The following is a 15379-nucleotide window of genomic DNA, read 5'->3' as shown; positions in this document are numbered from 1 at the left end:
TGAATACATACATTTTGTCAAGGCCAAGCACAAGGCTGAACCAAAGAAAGCTTTGTCACGACGTGACTGCAACATTTAATTCCAGCGGCGTCCTGGAGACCGCTGCCTGTCCCAGACAGGAGCGTCCGCCTACATCCGACCCAGACTGTCACCGAGCCCAGAAATGACTGTCGCACATTCATCGTCACGCGTGAGCCCCCGCGGCCGCCGAATTCACCTCGTAGCCTCATCGAACCTCGGCCCAACAGAGTGATATCCCGGTAACCCAGCGCCGTGTCGCCGCCCGCGGTAGGTCGGCAGAGGCCGGGCGTCATCGGCCGCGGCGCCCCGGCAGCCGCCCGTCTCCGCCGTATTTGGCGGAGCCCGCCGGCTGGTTTGCACAGCTGGGCTGGAGCCATCAATTACGCCGACCGCACAGGGCGATGGGCACCGGTGCTCCGCGCCGGACACCACAGCGGCTCAGCTCTGACACGAGGAGTGTTGGAGTGACGCGCAAGTCCTCGTGGCGATTCGACGAGGGAAATGGAAATTTTACGCGTTAGGGATTGATGGAGCGGAGTGATTGGACTTCAAGGAACAGAAAGCGGAACAAGCACCGTATAAGAACTACATTCGTAATCGGTTGGAAGCTTATCAGAAGCCAAGGGATTGTGGACATGTTCGGGGCAATGCATATCCTAAACCCAACGAGAACATGTGACCAAGCAGATGCACGGGCACCTGGAGGTGGGCATTGCTGAAGCATTTTAGCTTCGAGGTGGTCGGCCGATGAATGTTATTGCATAAGGGTTGCTAACAACGACGATGCATCACGTATTCATGTTTAAGTTGCGCCCGCCACGCGAAGAGAGCTTTTCACCCAGTCTTGATTGTGAGGACATTCTGTTCATGCAAAATAATTTGCACTTACCAAAGAACTCATGACGCAATGCCACATTATACCCGGTCGACAATCACCAACCCACCCCACCTAGCCCCGGATCCCCGGTGACCTGGCCTGAGCCGAGGCCACTCACCGGTTTGCCGTTGACATCCGTCGGTGGGCCGGCCGGTGAGGCTCAGCAGCATGGCAGAGGCCACGAGCAGCGCCCGCGCGCCGGCGCCGTCACCGACCATCCTCGCTCGGTGGTGTCTCCGAGAGCGGCCCGCCGCTCCGCACCGGCCACCAGGCGCTACTGCCGACTGCACCGGGCAGCACCGCCACCTGACCCGCCGCCCGGCCGGCCCGGAGGAGCCCGACGATCAGCCGCCGACCCGCCGGGTCAGGGCGGGGTCGGACCGTCAGCTTCGGCTGGAGAGGAGGGGTGGGAAGGGTCGGATGTAGATGGTATTAGGAAGGCCACGGAAAGACACAGCAGTGCAGGTCAGCGACAGTAAAAAAGTCGCTGCAATAGTGGTACATACATTTGATAGTGAGTTGACTGAAAGTTTCGATGAAACGGCTAGAGGTGAGAGATGAATAAGATAAAACGGTAGAACTGAAACTGAGTGACAAAGGGGAATATTACGGATAAAACTTAAATCCTTGGAAAGGAGAGAGCGGGTTTTAGAATGGCAGACGGGGTCGCTGCCGTCACTGTCTGGCACCCTCCCCCCTCCCCCTCTATCCCCCCCCCCCGTCTTGGCACGACCCGACGGCGGCCGCCTGGCCGTCTGGAGGGTGGTGCGTCTCCTGGGATGACCGTAAACCTCCGCCTGTCGGGTCGCGACAGTGCAGCAGCGGCGGCGGGAACCGACCTGCATCCTAGGTGGCGACGGCGGCCGACGCAGACTGAACCCGTTACACACAGCTTTGTCAAGGGTTTGTCAACGTGGGTCGTGGTGTTATGTCGAGGACTTACCATTTACCAAGGAAAAGTACTGTCACTTCCCACTTCCGATAAACCATTAGATGAGCTACACACCCCCTTCTAACTCGGTCCCTGGGCCACGAGGCAAAACGCAGTAAGCACCGTTTGAAAGAACGTCAAAATTCAAGGAGTAATTCTCTTATCATTTTCAGGGCACGTGATCAGAGTACCCGAGGTCATATAAGGTCAAATTTTCACGATTTTGATTGCTTGGACAATGGACATATTGGTTCATAGATTGATATATTCAAGATTTTGATCTAATTAGGCTGGAACAGCGCGAAGAAGACATTGGATAGCTCCGTTTTATGGAAAAATATTTTGTCCTGCAACAGCTATTGACAATTGACATAAAGCTTTTACGGCATTGATTTTATCCGCATAGCATTTCCCTCGTCAGGGCGCGTCGAATGAATTATAATTTCACTTGAAATGTCGGCTTTAAAATTCAACACAAGGATACAAACAAGATCAGTCATGGCCTAGCCGAGAAGGTCATGTTGCACAGCATATCAGTTCACTGATTCGCAGCGTTGAATAGAACACATTTGAGATTATTTCACAGTTTTTACATGCATCGATCCAAAGTTCTGGTCGACAAACTGAATGTGACCTTTCATGGCCTAAGCTGATCTAATCTCAGGCGTAGGTGAGAGTGAGACGTGGGTGAGCCAATGACACCCGTGGGGTCACTGGTCAATTTGTTGTCATTTGTGGCATTCGGGTCATCCAATTTCCTCCTTACTACCAATACCAACAGTACTACCCTGCTCATCAGACGAGCAGCAAAACGGGGATATTATGAACAAAACCAGCGCCATGGACGGCGACATTCACAGACCACCATCGGAAAACTGTTGCATGAACCCGCCGCAATGTTTACGTCACCACCATTCATATGCCGACTGCCCGGCCCACACGGAGTCGTTTACGGGAGCCGCCAAGGGAAGACTGAGCAATGAGTGGGTACACTGGGCAGCAGTTACCACCCTGCGCCCGCAGCCGCCGTGCAAATATAGCTTTATGACAGCCGGCGGTACCCGACAGTATGGCTATCAGTCATTAGCTCGGCACATTTTCTGTCGTTAGCCCCGAACAAGTGGCATAATTACACGCAATTTTTGCAGCTCGCAATTAATTCTTCTGGAAATGTTGCTTCTGCGGTGAGCCGCTCCATTTCAGAAGCATCGCTTCATCATCTAAATAGTCGCGCTATTTTTGTGCCGGTCGAAGTGAAGCCGGCTTCCGAAAACTGGCTCATACCTACTACCTGTTAGCCGTGTAATGCCCCGTATACAAAAAAAAAAATGAGACCAGGTGCGTTCTAGCATGAACCGTTCAATTTGGGCACGTCCAATACCCACTGCGGCAATTACTACATTACGCAGTAATTGACTTTGCCGCCTAAGTCAGCAGACATGTCGTTCCAGCCCTCGGGTAAACTTCGGTTGGGGTTGGACAAGACTCCTCTGAACAGACCACCGAGCAGACTCCTCTGTTTTGGCCCGAGCCCCGGCCCCCGCCGAGGCGCCCAACCAGGCGATGGGTCTCGTGGGGGTCGGGGAGAGGGTGACGACAAGACAGCGGAATTCCGTCTGGCCGTCTGGCGGGGTCAGAGGTCAACACGCCCGAGGGCAGGGGCAGAGTGGTGCAGAGTAGGCTGCAATGCGGCGTTTGGATTCCTTGCCTATGAAATATCTTGCTATGCATGTAAGCTACATACCTGTAACTCTTGTTTGATAGAAATAGGTCCCTCAGGATGGTTGTATGGGCTCTTGTCTGGCTTCTGTTATTAGGCGCTGAATGCTAATTATATGACAAGAGAAGACAATTATTACGCTAGAGTTAGGAGGGAGATAAAGTGAGGGACATTAAACCAGAGCCCTGTGACTGCCAGGTTTTAACTCAGCTGTGGGTCAAGGCCAATTCAGGACAGCCGAGTACCATTGTTCATAGTGAATTTTCTGGAGCTTGGCGCTGACTGTCCTGGTGAGTCGCACTCTGTATCGTCATGCACGCAAATGTTGGCGTAGCTCACGGCTAATGGGAGAGTTGGCGGGCAGATTCCAGACTTGTACACCAGCCAGAGAGCACAATAAGAGCAATAAGAGATACGACAGATAGCGGAAATTAAAAATCAAACATGCCAGACACAGACTCAGAGTGTTTCCCTAAAATAGCTGCAGGTTCAGCAGAACCCTGGTTGAAGCAGACTTCGAGTAGAGCCATGTACTATGCTTGCTCTGTGTCTCCTTTTGACACGATTCGAATCAAATCATCTCGTTTATAACGTCTAACAGCTCACTGCCGGCAGGTGATACGGTTGATCCGGCCATGGACATGGACTATGGAGACCACAGAGGCGGGTGACCTCACAGTCGGCTGACGCGTCTCGTGCCGTCACTCCAGCTGCCGCTGTGTCGACAGCTCACCAGCATTTGTGTCCGATTTGGCCCATGGTGCTAATTTCAGCCTAATCGCAGCGCACGCGAGCCAAATGCTGATTCACGCTCCCACAGTGAGAGTAAGCCGCACGAGGCTGGACGGGCGAACTTGCTCGGATATTCCTGCACAGCGGCTTCCAGATTTATTATCGCTAAATTGATAATAAGTTACCTGTGAGGACAGTCATTTCAAGTTGTAGAGCGCTAGGATACCTTTGAAGTGGAATAAGGACTCCGTAATAAAAACGCGATTTATGACTTAACGTGTGCGCTGTCAAATTACGTGGCAAAAAGAAGAGTTTATGAAGCTACCTAGAAGCGAGGGTGGTAGGTATCTCAAGAGCATCTCATGAAGAAAATCATATAAAAAACGAATGACGGAATTGGCGTCGGGTGCCGGTGTGAATAAAGTGGCATTGGCCGGCGGGCGAGCGGCGCCTGAGTGCCGATAACCATCAGCCGGCGGCAGAGGTCGGGCCCGGACCTCAGCTGTTCCGGCCCGCCCTAAAACGCGGGACCGAACTCTGACCGAGCGAGCACTCTGATGAGAAGGACCCCGCGGAGCTAGCCGTCACGGATGTTCAATTACAGTTCATCATACAGGCTCACAGCTACCAAATATGCGCTAAGTATCCGGTCTTGAATATCTGACGCATGCTATATTCTGACAATGACACCTGCCATCTCTACAATTTCTTCGTGACGTCTTATTTCCGAAACAAGCTGGAACTATTTAAACCTCTGAAAATATTATATTTTAAAACTAACAAAAAGGTAATTTGGTAACATAGTACGTCCTCGGACACAAGGAACTGCACCTGTCACATGGAACAAGTCTGGCAACCCATGCTGTGACCTGATTTTAAGGCCACTCTGCACAGTGCACGTGCCATGACATATCATCTGCCATTGATAAAGTGCAGGTCTGTCTCGGTCAGACAGGCGACAGCAGCGTCGGACCATTGAGTTCGCGCCAGAACATCGTGTCTGGACGGGAAGCGTTCAGAGGCGCATGTGTCGGGCCCAAAGACTCGGCCATGGATGATTATCTCATCCCTGAAAATCTCCTGATTTATGGTATTCTCAGCTCAAGAAAAATCATCCATGACTCGGCCGTCGCTGCCTCTGTTTGTTTGCCGATGTTGTGATTTCTGAAGTATTTGCATGCGGCGAGGAAAATTAGATAGAGGGTTGTAATAGGCACTCGTGCCTGATTCTCGTAAAAGAGCTGTTAATCTATAAAGGTCGCCATCTTCTCTAAACCTAACATTTCCTAAGAAAACGCTTTCTTTTGCAGCGAAGTACATGTGAAGTACATGTGGTACCCCTGTGATGGAAAATATGCCTGACAAGTATCACAAGTAAGTATGCCTGACAAGTACAAGTAACACTCATGCTTCAAAAAACCATCCATCGGATCTGTTTGACGGCGCCCGCGCCGCGAACGTAGCGCCATCTTCTCCAACTCATCTTGGAGCTGGCCGGCGGCCGCATAGCTCACGCATTCATGATAAAGAAACGCCACGCCTTGCAGATAGTGCATTTACAGTTACCTGCTGCACGGTTCAGTGACAAAACTACGACAATGACGCTGACAAGATGATTGAAAAAGTGATGCAGATGAGAATGCAAAATATAAGGCTTCAAAAAGCCTCAGACCCCACACTGGAACGCATGAATTATGTAACTTTCTCCAGTCAGAGCGACAAAAAGAAAAAAACTTGGCGCTGAGCGGTAAGAATTCCACATGCCTGGGCTGAATATGTCCAGGACAAGCCTATGTTACAGCGTTTCACACACAACGCTGAAATCTAGTCGCAGAAACTCCGGATTGCGAAGCTCCAAATAGCTGGGGTAGCTAACATTGACCCATAACCGCTGTTCCGTTCGCCGGCCTGTTCGATACACCTGTCCCCTTCCCCCATTAGCCTTCTATCCACTAGGCTCGAACTTATCCCACATTCTGCACTGAGTTATCGGTCCATTCAGGGTCAAAACCTCACCGCGCACTGCGCTCCGCGCTTCCATTGCCAGTCTTCGCATGCTTTTTCATGAGGGCTGAGATGAGAGATCGTCTTCCTCACAGGCAGCGCCATCGAAAAGGACCGAAAGAACGCGAGAGCCCATCGATTCGGGCAGTCTCAAGTGACGCCAATTTGAGTCACATGCCACCCCCAAATGGTCTAACCATGTGCGATCCCGTGAGCTGCAGCTGATGTCCGCCACTCAGGGGCACTTGCGATCCACCTGGCTTCGGCCGCCCTCCTCGTACTCCTGTTTCGAGATCCACATTTGCTGGAAGGATCCGAGCGACCCTAGGATGGATCCTCCGATCCAGGCGCCGAACCGGCGCTCCGAGCTGCCCTGCGCGCTGATCAGCTTCAGACGCATGTTCTGCGGAAACGGACCGGACACAAGTCAGTACTACAAAACTGGGAGCTGTATTACAGAGTTGATGACATGCTGAGATTTGAGACAGACTGCCACTGATGAGGGGCAAACATGAAATAACTATTTTCGTTTGAATCATCACAGAAATGCTTGTTTCAGATAGTCCATGCGATACGGCAAACAAACTAAAAACACCGCCCCGTTATATCTATGCCTCGGAAAAGAAGTCGTATCACAAAACCAATTAAAACAGGAGGAATACAATTCAACCAAGTCTCTTTGAACGGTCCCCTGTCTCAGTTCCGGAGTAGGAACCCGCTGCTGTGCGACTCACCGGCGGCGTTTTGCGCGAGAGGTCCCTGTTGAGTCTCTCGGGGACGCCTTGCAGCAGCGTGTTGCCGCCCGTCACCACCACGTTTCCGTACAGGTTCTGGAGACGAGACGGAACGTATCAGCATGTGGAAGGATACAGAAGAAGGGCGTAGACGAGGAGAGTCGTCACATGGAAAATTCCAACAAAAGAGTAAGAACACGAGGAGGAAGGGGCGAGAAACCGACTGGAGTTACAGGCTGGCTTATAAAAAACTGTCAAAATAAAAAAAGGAAGACAAGCCGAACGATCGGCTGACTGGCGGTAAAAATGAGACAGTACTATATTGTAATGTACAACAAGTCATTACTTTCTAGAAATCAAAAACTGACAGCATCCGCCACCTATGTACAGTCACTCAAACTCCCCAGGTCTCCCTCAGTAGCCGTCCCAGCCCCTCAGCTGCAATCTCCCGACGGGCTCACACTCACCGGCCTCAGGTCGGCGTCGCACATGCTGACCGCGTTGTGCGCCACGTTGCCCATTCCCAGCATCGTCGAGCCCACGCCCTTGATGTTACTCGGGTCGAACAGACACTCGGGGATCTTGAACCGCTCCGAGCCAAAGTCCTGCCGGCCGACACGGACATATGACGTCAGAGGTGATGTCAGAGTGATGTCAGAGCTAGTCAGAGGGTGGCATGTCGGTGGCACTGGGCGGACGGACGGTGGCACAGCCCACAGAAGGTGCACCCACGCCTCAGACCGGGTCCTTCACGGCACGTCAGCGATTGAGGCTGGAGGGTTTAAATTATGATGTCATGAGGTAGTTGCTATTTGCATTTACATTGTGCATGCAACATAACTGACAGGCAGCTAGTCAGTGGTCATGCAACATGAAATCACTTACAATTGACAGCTGAGTTAATGCCAGACACGAAGCGAGGTAAACAACGTTGCAAAGGTACAACCTATCAAAATCACAATGCTACCGCCACAGAAGGGTGCCATTTGAAGTACCTACCTCCCAATTCACAACACCCCATAAATGTAGACTTAGCAGCCGCCCACATAACCTCTCGGACAACGTTGGGCGAAGTACTGGGAAGTTATCAGGCCGAGTTTAGCAGAATGGAGATTAGAGGGAGCATACATTCATTACACTATACTTCTTATAAATATAGTTACGCTAAAACACGTTGAATTCTTACAAGCAGAGCTAGTATAAAGTCGAGCGACGTAGCCCTCTCGGTCCCCTGGCCAGACGTTACCTGATGGTATCCGTTGGGGAACTCGTAGGGAACAGAAGGCATCTGAGAGATGGTCTCCTCACTGTACTCGTCAACACACTGCAAGATCGACTGCTGGAAATCCTGGACCACCTCCTGCGGGTGAGACGAGACAGAAAGGTGTTAGACTCGGTACAATATAGGCATTTTCAGGAGTTGGAAACTAAAGAGGCATCCACCTATTACTGTTTGAGAAAAGTGAGAACAGAAAAAACAAGGCAGCTTAATAAAAAATATCAAACGTAAGCGAGTAGATAATGATAAAATTTAGTAAGAAGGTAATCAACATGCCAATCTGAGATACATCGATACTGTGAAAAAATGTCTTTCCAACCAAATACTGCAACGCTCGTGTCCTAGATCTTCAGTCACCCGCCACTTATCCTCGTCCATTGCCCCACTCACGTTGACCATGTAGTCATGCCACGACTTGGTGACCTCGGGCAGGTTGGGACGCCGCGTCCACTTGGCCTTCTCATAGTCCTTCACCGCCTCCTTCCCGCCGATCATGTACGGCGGGATCACCTCGATGTCATTCTGTGCGAAAAACTGACGGCACTGAGCCGTTAGAAAATCTCCGCCCAGCGGGCTCTTGACGATACCCTGTGTGAGGACGTAGCCGTCGTGCACGGGGACGGCCGAGGTGTGTGTGGCGCCGCTGTCCAGGACCAGAGCCGTGGAGCGGCCGTTGGCGAACGCGGCCAGCACGGCGTTCTTGACCAGGAAGAAGGCCGGCACGTTGTACTTTTCGAACATGAGCTCTGTGAGCTTCTCCCGCCGCCCGCGGTGGTTCCACTGTGAGGGAGAGAGCAGGGGAGGGTCAGACAGGCGGCAGGGGATGACAGCCGACAGTTACACACCATGCGCTTGGGGCGGGGAATGCCGTCACGGGTTTCAGTGCTCTGTTGGCAGAGCGATGTTGAACAAAGCTAAGGCAGTCAGTGAGGGGTGATAAGGAGTGGAGAATGGAGATAGTGGGGACATCTCACGACAGCCCACTGAAACACTGCTGCAACAAATCACGATTAAGCCAGAAAACCTCCAGCCAGGGATGCGGAGCCGTGGAACTTTCAGACGGCTCCGGCTCCGGCTCCGGCTCCGAGTAAAATAGTCCGGCTCCGGCGCCTCCGGCTCCGGCGGCTCCGGCTCCGACTCAGTACATTCCCTATGCAATCAATTAAATACGGGTGGAAGAAAAATTGGATTGGTTATACGCGTTACTCTTTGCCATGACCGGCTCACCGCGTCCCCGCGCAAACGCACCTCGGAGAGAACTGGCAGAACAAAGGACTAGGAAGCGATGGCATTGGAAACGCAGTCGCCGCGAATCGGAGTTCACTGAACCATCGAAAGCTGACACCCGTCTCGGCTGCATTGGGGGGGGGGGTGAGGGGGGAAGAGACGGTGCTAGGAGTCGCAGTCCACTGCACTGGCTTCAAAACAATGGCCGTCACCTGATGACCGGTCCTCATGTTCTGGGGATGCAGTAGACGTGGGGGGGGAGGGGGAGGAACAGACAGGAAGTTGATTGCGTACTGTGGGATACTGGGGATATTCGGCTTTTTTCATTCACTTGATGGCCCATGACGTACTTACCATATGTTTTACTGCCTTGTACTGTCAAACCGAACTAGGTCAATTATTTTTTTCCTCTTCAAAAAATAAAAAGGAGCCGGAGTCGCCCCCTTTTTTGGCGGCTCCGGCTCCGGCTCCGGCTCCGGGCTATATTGTTTCACGGCTCCGGCTCCGGCTCCGGCTCCGGGCAAAATATGCCGGCTCCGGCGGCTCCGGCTCCGACTCCGGCACCGGCTCCGCATCCCTGCCTCCAGCAATATTCGTTACAATATCAAGCAACTAAGATTGTGACAACTTAAATCACCAAAAAAAAAAAAAAATCACAAAGCCATTTAACCAAGGTCAATTGCATAAATTCAAAGTAATCCGTCCGTCTCGGATCAGTCCCACCTACCGGCGCCTCCGACATGAGGACTGGATGGAGCTCCGAGTCGGACTTGATGCACTGCGAGTAGGCGTAACTGAGCACGTTCTCAAACAGGTCCCAGTCGTCGATCATGCCGTCCTTCATGTAACTGACGGCCTCCACGTCTGTGGGCACGCGTGAACTAAATATTTGTAGCTAAATATCATCGGGCGAAAAAATATACGAGGTACACAAAAGACAGCAAAAATATCTAAGCCATGAACCATCGTTCGAGATGACCAGCGAGCTTGACATACGGGTACATTAACTAGGTTCTTAACTTCCTACTTCCCACGATACTCGAAGTCGAGTCTTGGTACGACCGTCTCACCTTTTTTGGGCACATGTAGCGCGTTGGTGTCGATGTAGTACTTCCGTTTGGGCGCGGCTGCGTCCTTATTGGCCGCCGCCGAGTCCACCTCCATGGGCGTGCCGATCTGCGCGGCGGCCGTGGCCTCCTCGAGCACGCCGACCGTGGCCGGGATCTCCGACTTGGGCGCCTCCTCACCAGCATACCCGGCGCGCAGCGAGTAGTGGCCCAGGTCGAACACCAGCGCGCCCACCTCGTCTGAGAAGCGTCAGAGGAGTGAGCACCGGCATCGCAACTTACGGCGGTGGGTGGTAGGCTCGTCAGGATAACATGAGACTGCACTGTCACTGATATTGAACAGGATGCTTGTGGCATGCCAGCTGACTGTTAGAAGTCTGTGTTAAATCGTCTTGTAACACTGATGTGCAATGTTTTGAATGCCTCCCTAGCAGAACAAGGAAAAAAATATTGATAACAGGCTAAAGCCAACATAGTTCATCAATAAAACTAAAAAAGCTCCATAAAATGACAATTATTCTAAAAATAAATGAGCTACATTACATACCTCCTCCATAGACTCCCCCACTCATTTTGTATGTTGAAGTATACCAATGTGAATCTCCACCCCAGTGAGGAGATGCAAATTATTTTCTGAAAAAGAGGTTGTGCATAATGTAAGGCAACTCTGACATATGATAGTATGGACTATGTCTATGAGAATGATGAGTTGAAGACAGTGAGCTGAAGCCCATTATAACTATCCTATGCCACCCTGACATCAGCATATGCTCCAGTCTTTATACAGTACGATCTAGGAGAGATTTTTTGTCAACTTGGAAGCAGGCATTGAAAGAATTGATTCCATGCTCAGCGCAGGCATCAAGCATACCCTGAAAATTGTACATCACCATTAGAGTTAATGTTTGAGTGTACATCACCACTAGAGTTCATGTTTGAGATGTTTTGCACCTAACTTGAGATGACTTGAAAAATTTCTTGCGCATCCCAAGATCTTACTTTTCACTTGAATGCTTGACACAGCGTCATGAAAAAAAATGGCAGACCCAGAACCTAAGCAGAGTTTGTCACCCAGGGCCGCTACGGCCTTACCATCAGTTTTGGCATTCTAGGCATAATAATTGTGGGATTTGGATGTCAGATCCAAGCATTCCCTGCGAAGCCAGTCAGTCCATCTTATTTGACTGCCTTCACCAGGTTGAGGTTGCACATTGCTCTCACTATCCCATCACAAGTTTTGTGTACCAAGTGCCAAAGCAACATGAACTTCATCAGGAGTTGCTGTTTTGATAACGAAATTAATAGTAGTTAGTAGTATTGCACACGTATTGCACGCTGCAGTGAGATACAGGACTCCTAAGGTTGTGGCATGACATACATTAGGTGGGTCCAGTGACGGTCAAGTCGTGCCTTGCATGTCGAGAGCGTTTCGGCAGACACAACTTCAGCAGGTAGAGCGTTCCAGTCGCTGACGATGCGGACACTGAAGCTGCTTCGTCGAGCGAGTGTCACAGCTCGGGGTCTGAGCACTTTCCATCCGTGTCCTCTCGCTCGTCAGCTCAGTCTCGTTCTGGGTGAAGAAGGTGGTTGGCAGCACATCGCTTCCACCTTGGAACAGCTAGTAGTCAGCATGTCTCCCCTGTGGCGGCGGTAGAACGGCGACGGCAGTCGGAGACGCTCCGGACGCACGGGGTAGAGAAGGTGCTCAATGGATCACACCATTCGCGTGGCGCGTCTCTGGACCTTTTCCAAGCATTTCTGGTCTCCTTTGCTGAACGGTCCCCATACTGCGTTCCCACACTCCAGAACGGGCAGACAAGAGCCTTGTAGAGCAATTGTAGGGTCGTCGATGTGAGCGAAAGATCTCTTGATGACGGCGAGCAGCTGCGAGGCTTTTGAGACGGCCGCCAACGTTTGCGAATGGAACTTCAGCTCCGAGTCGATTATGATCCCCAGATCCCTTTCTTCATCTACTACGGCGATGGGCGTCCCGTCCAGCCTATACTCGTGTGCAGGGTTCCTTTTAAGCCCATGTGCATCCCCTTACACTTGGCTACGTTGAACGGCAGAGGACCATCGTGCCAGAGCGTCCAGATCACTCTGAGGACCAGCACCACGGTCGGATGGATGTGTGAGTGGCTTATATAGCTTGGTGTCGTCCGCGAACATCTTCACGCAGCTTGAGACCGACTGGAAAACGTCCATACACTACGCCGGACGTCCGTGAGACCTTCTTGCGCCGAAATTCGGCGCATGCGAATTTGTGCTGAAATTTCTGCATGATTCGCGCCGAAAATTGGGTGCCTATTTGTGCCAAAATTAAGCCACTTTTATATAAAGCACATGTACGCATCTACCGATCAAGGCTATATCAACCAGACAGAGCATTCCGGGACCTTGGACGCCCTCCCATGTTTGAGCGTCCGAATAAGTCTTATTTTCACGGGAACCCAATGCCTCAATACGCTTAGGGCACTGTAGCGTCGTGCCGTGAAACAAGGCTGGAGCCGGAAGTTTCGGGGCCACACAAATCGGCGGAGCGGTGTGTTCGAGGCTGGCGGGAGCCAGCGAGGGCCGGTCAGAAGAGCAGCACGTGCTCCCGCACATCAGCCTCTTCTCAGCACATAGCGTAGAGCGCCGCGGGGCACCGCTTGTCTGGGCACTGCTGGCACGCCGCGGAGTGGAGACAGTCGATTTGGTGCACGTACTGGAGCGAGCGGCCCCAATGGCCCGCCCTCATCTGGCGCACCGAAACGACATCCTCTCGGTCCTTTCCGGGGATAGGGAGCGGCGGCGTGCTCCCGAGGAGTGGCTTGAGTAGTGACTCGGGCCAGCTGTCGCGCCACTGATACGAGGCCGCACAATGAACCACCCTGGTCAGCGAGCGGGCGTTTGAGGGCAGGGCGGCCGCTTGCTTCGCCAGGTCGTCTGGGATCTCATTCCCCTCGATACCGCAGTGGGCACGAACCCACTGCAGTATTACTTAACGACGCTCAGCAATGTTCAAAGGCCGGCACAAGTCTGTTCAAAAGGGTCCTCCATACCTATCTCCACCCCGAGGGTTGAGGCCTGGCCTGGGCGGCCGCTCCTCCGCCGAGTAGACTCAGGGCGGCTCGCCAATTCAAACACGCGACGACCGGAGCGGGGACGTCTCGTCCCGAAACCTCTCCAGTGCTGCCCTCAGGGCGAATCTGCTGCTAGACTGACCAGCGTGCCGACTAAATTCGGTGAACATCATTCACCAACGAATTATGCGACCACCCTGTGCCGAAAATTCAGCCGCCGCCATGCACTGGGCGGTGTTTCACAACCATGCTGCCAGCCACTGCCAGCGCATCCAGCGAGCTGACATACTTGTGGTAGTGTTGGAGCTATGGGGTTGTTGATGTTTCCAAGATGTTTCCATGGAAGCCCAAATTGCCATGTGTGCTGGTAGGGCGCTGCCCGGCTGGCAGTGTCTGTGAAACACCGCGTGGCATTCGGCGCAAGCTAAGTTACGCCGGACGTGCGCTGGAATTTTTACCACAATCCCGCCACTACGCCGGTAATATTTGGCATAACATGCATTTTTTTCCAGTCTGGCTTGAGAGTTGAGACCTCCAGTGGCATACCATTGATAAATATTGTGAAGACCGTTGGAACCAAAACTGAGCCTTGAGGGATACCACTAGAGACAGGTGGTCAGGTGCCCACTCAGAGCTGCATCCCCGGATTAGCACCCATTGGTGACGGCCAACTATGAAGGCCCGTATCCAGGTGAGATTTGAGAAGCTTGCCCCCATCATCATACCACTTCAGCTTCTCGAGAAGATGCAATCTCAGGATTATTTTGTCCTATTACTTTGTACAACTATAGCCCTGCATAAATACCTGATAGGTACCTGATTAATGGGATCGGAAGAAGCACGAGGATTGCCTGGTAGCCCCTTCTGATCGAGCTCGGGAAGTGTCAACAAACTTGGTCTATTGGTTTGTTTGGTACTGGAGTTCTCTCCAGGGCTTGTCAAGCCGGTTTTTGTAGCTGTTGACTGAAGGTGCGTAGACATCTTCAGGGAGACCGTTCCAATTGGTCACTACCTGGGCTGAAAGGTGCTGGCGCCTGACCCGACTGGTTGCAGGCTTTTTGGCAATCTTCAGTCTGTGGCCACGAGTACACATTGTGAGTACAGGCATGAAGAAGTCCTCCTTGTTCAAGTCGCAGCGACTGTGAATAATGTTGTATGTCGAGATCACATTGCCGCGACAACGCCAGTATTGCAGGGACGAAAGGTTCAGTTCTCTCAACCTTTCCTCATACGGAAGGTGTAGAAGTTTAGGGACAAGGCGGGTCGCTATACATTGTACCCTCTCGACCCGTCGCCTGTCCGCAGCATTGAACGGGCCCCATATCTGATAACAGTACTCTAAGTACAGACTGCAGACGGACCAGTGCTTTGTTCAGTACAGGGAGCGTTGACCAAAAATGCAAGGACAATCACCACAAGCCCACACATGAATTTAAATTGTCATTTGAAGGTACCTATTTTAATTTATCAAGCAGTTGCGGGCTGCGGCAAAACAATGGATAAAAATCATGAAATGAAACGAATAAGAGATGTTTGACAAATTAAAATAATTTCACTGTATATCATTTGACATTATATTAAGTTGTAACACTAAATACGACAAAATTCATTCATACCTTCCCTTCCAGGCACTGGTATTGAAGTGAAACACCGGTTGCGGCAAAAGTAGCGCAGGCGGGCGCTAGATGTAATAGAGAGTGGCAAAATAGAGAATTTGATGAC

The 15379-nt window shown here is 51.8% G+C and overlaps 2 protein-coding genes across 8 annotated transcripts in view; both read right to left on the bottom strand.

Annotated features, from left to right (window-relative positions):
- The window catches only part of LOC122381781 (A disintegrin and metalloproteinase with thrombospondin motifs 20-like), an 87948-nt gene extending 86753 nt beyond the window's left edge, over positions 1-1195 (bottom strand). For 3 of the 7 annotated variants that reach the window (XR_006256578.1, XR_006256580.1, XR_006256579.1), the window contains exon 1: positions 1017-1195. Coding sequence is in view for 4 of the 7 variants with exons in the window: in XM_043366406.1 (XP_043222341.1) it covers positions 1017-1116 (100 nt within the window). In the remaining 3 variants the exon portion in view is untranslated. The remainder of the gene's footprint in view (positions 1-1016) is intronic. The other 4 variants (XM_043366403.1, XM_043366407.1, XM_043366406.1 and 1 more) reach the window with 3 other exon arrangements.
- Positions 1196-5818: 4623 nt separating this feature from the next.
- On the bottom strand, positions 5819-15351 carry LOC122381780 (actin-like protein 6B). The gene is made up of 9 exons (XM_043366402.1): positions 15274-15351; positions 11140-11225; positions 10596-10832; positions 10253-10389; positions 8689-9078; positions 8266-8379; positions 7487-7624; positions 7020-7115; positions 5819-6688 (listed from the first exon to the last, which is right to left on the bottom strand). The coding sequence occupies exons 2-9, from the start codon at positions 11162-11164 to the stop codon at positions 6521-6523; spliced, it is 1305 nt and encodes a 434-aa protein (XP_043222337.1). The 5' UTR covers positions 11165-11225; positions 15274-15351; the 3' UTR covers positions 5819-6520.
- Between the last annotated feature and the right edge of the window lie 28 nt (positions 15352-15379).

Source organism: Amphibalanus amphitrite, unplaced genomic scaffold (genome assembly GCF_019059575.1).
Source record: "Amphibalanus amphitrite isolate SeventyFive unplaced genomic scaffold, NRLGWU_Aamphi_draft 000127F_arrow, whole genome shotgun sequence".
Lineage (NCBI taxonomy): Eukaryota > Metazoa > Arthropoda > Thecostraca > Balanomorpha > Balanidae > Amphibalanus > Amphibalanus amphitrite.
Note: the sequence above shows the minus strand (reverse complement) of the source record. Positions and strands in the feature narration are given on the sequence as shown.

What these genes read in the sequence shown, in the direction of transcription:
- LOC122381780 (XM_043366402.1), bottom strand. Translation starts at nt 11,164, where the DNA reads ATGAGTGGGGGAGTCTATGGAGGAG. An exon ending in TGGGGGAGTCTATGGAGGAG is followed by an intron (nt 10,833 to 11,139) that starts GTATGTAATGTA and finishes GACGCTTCTCAG; the next exon opens with ACGAGGTGGGCGCGCTGGTG. An exon ending in TCCTCATGTCGGAGGCGCCG is followed by an intron (nt 9,079 to 10,252) that starts GTAGGTGGGACT and finishes TCTCCCTCACAG; the next exon opens with TGGAACCACCGCGGGCGGCG.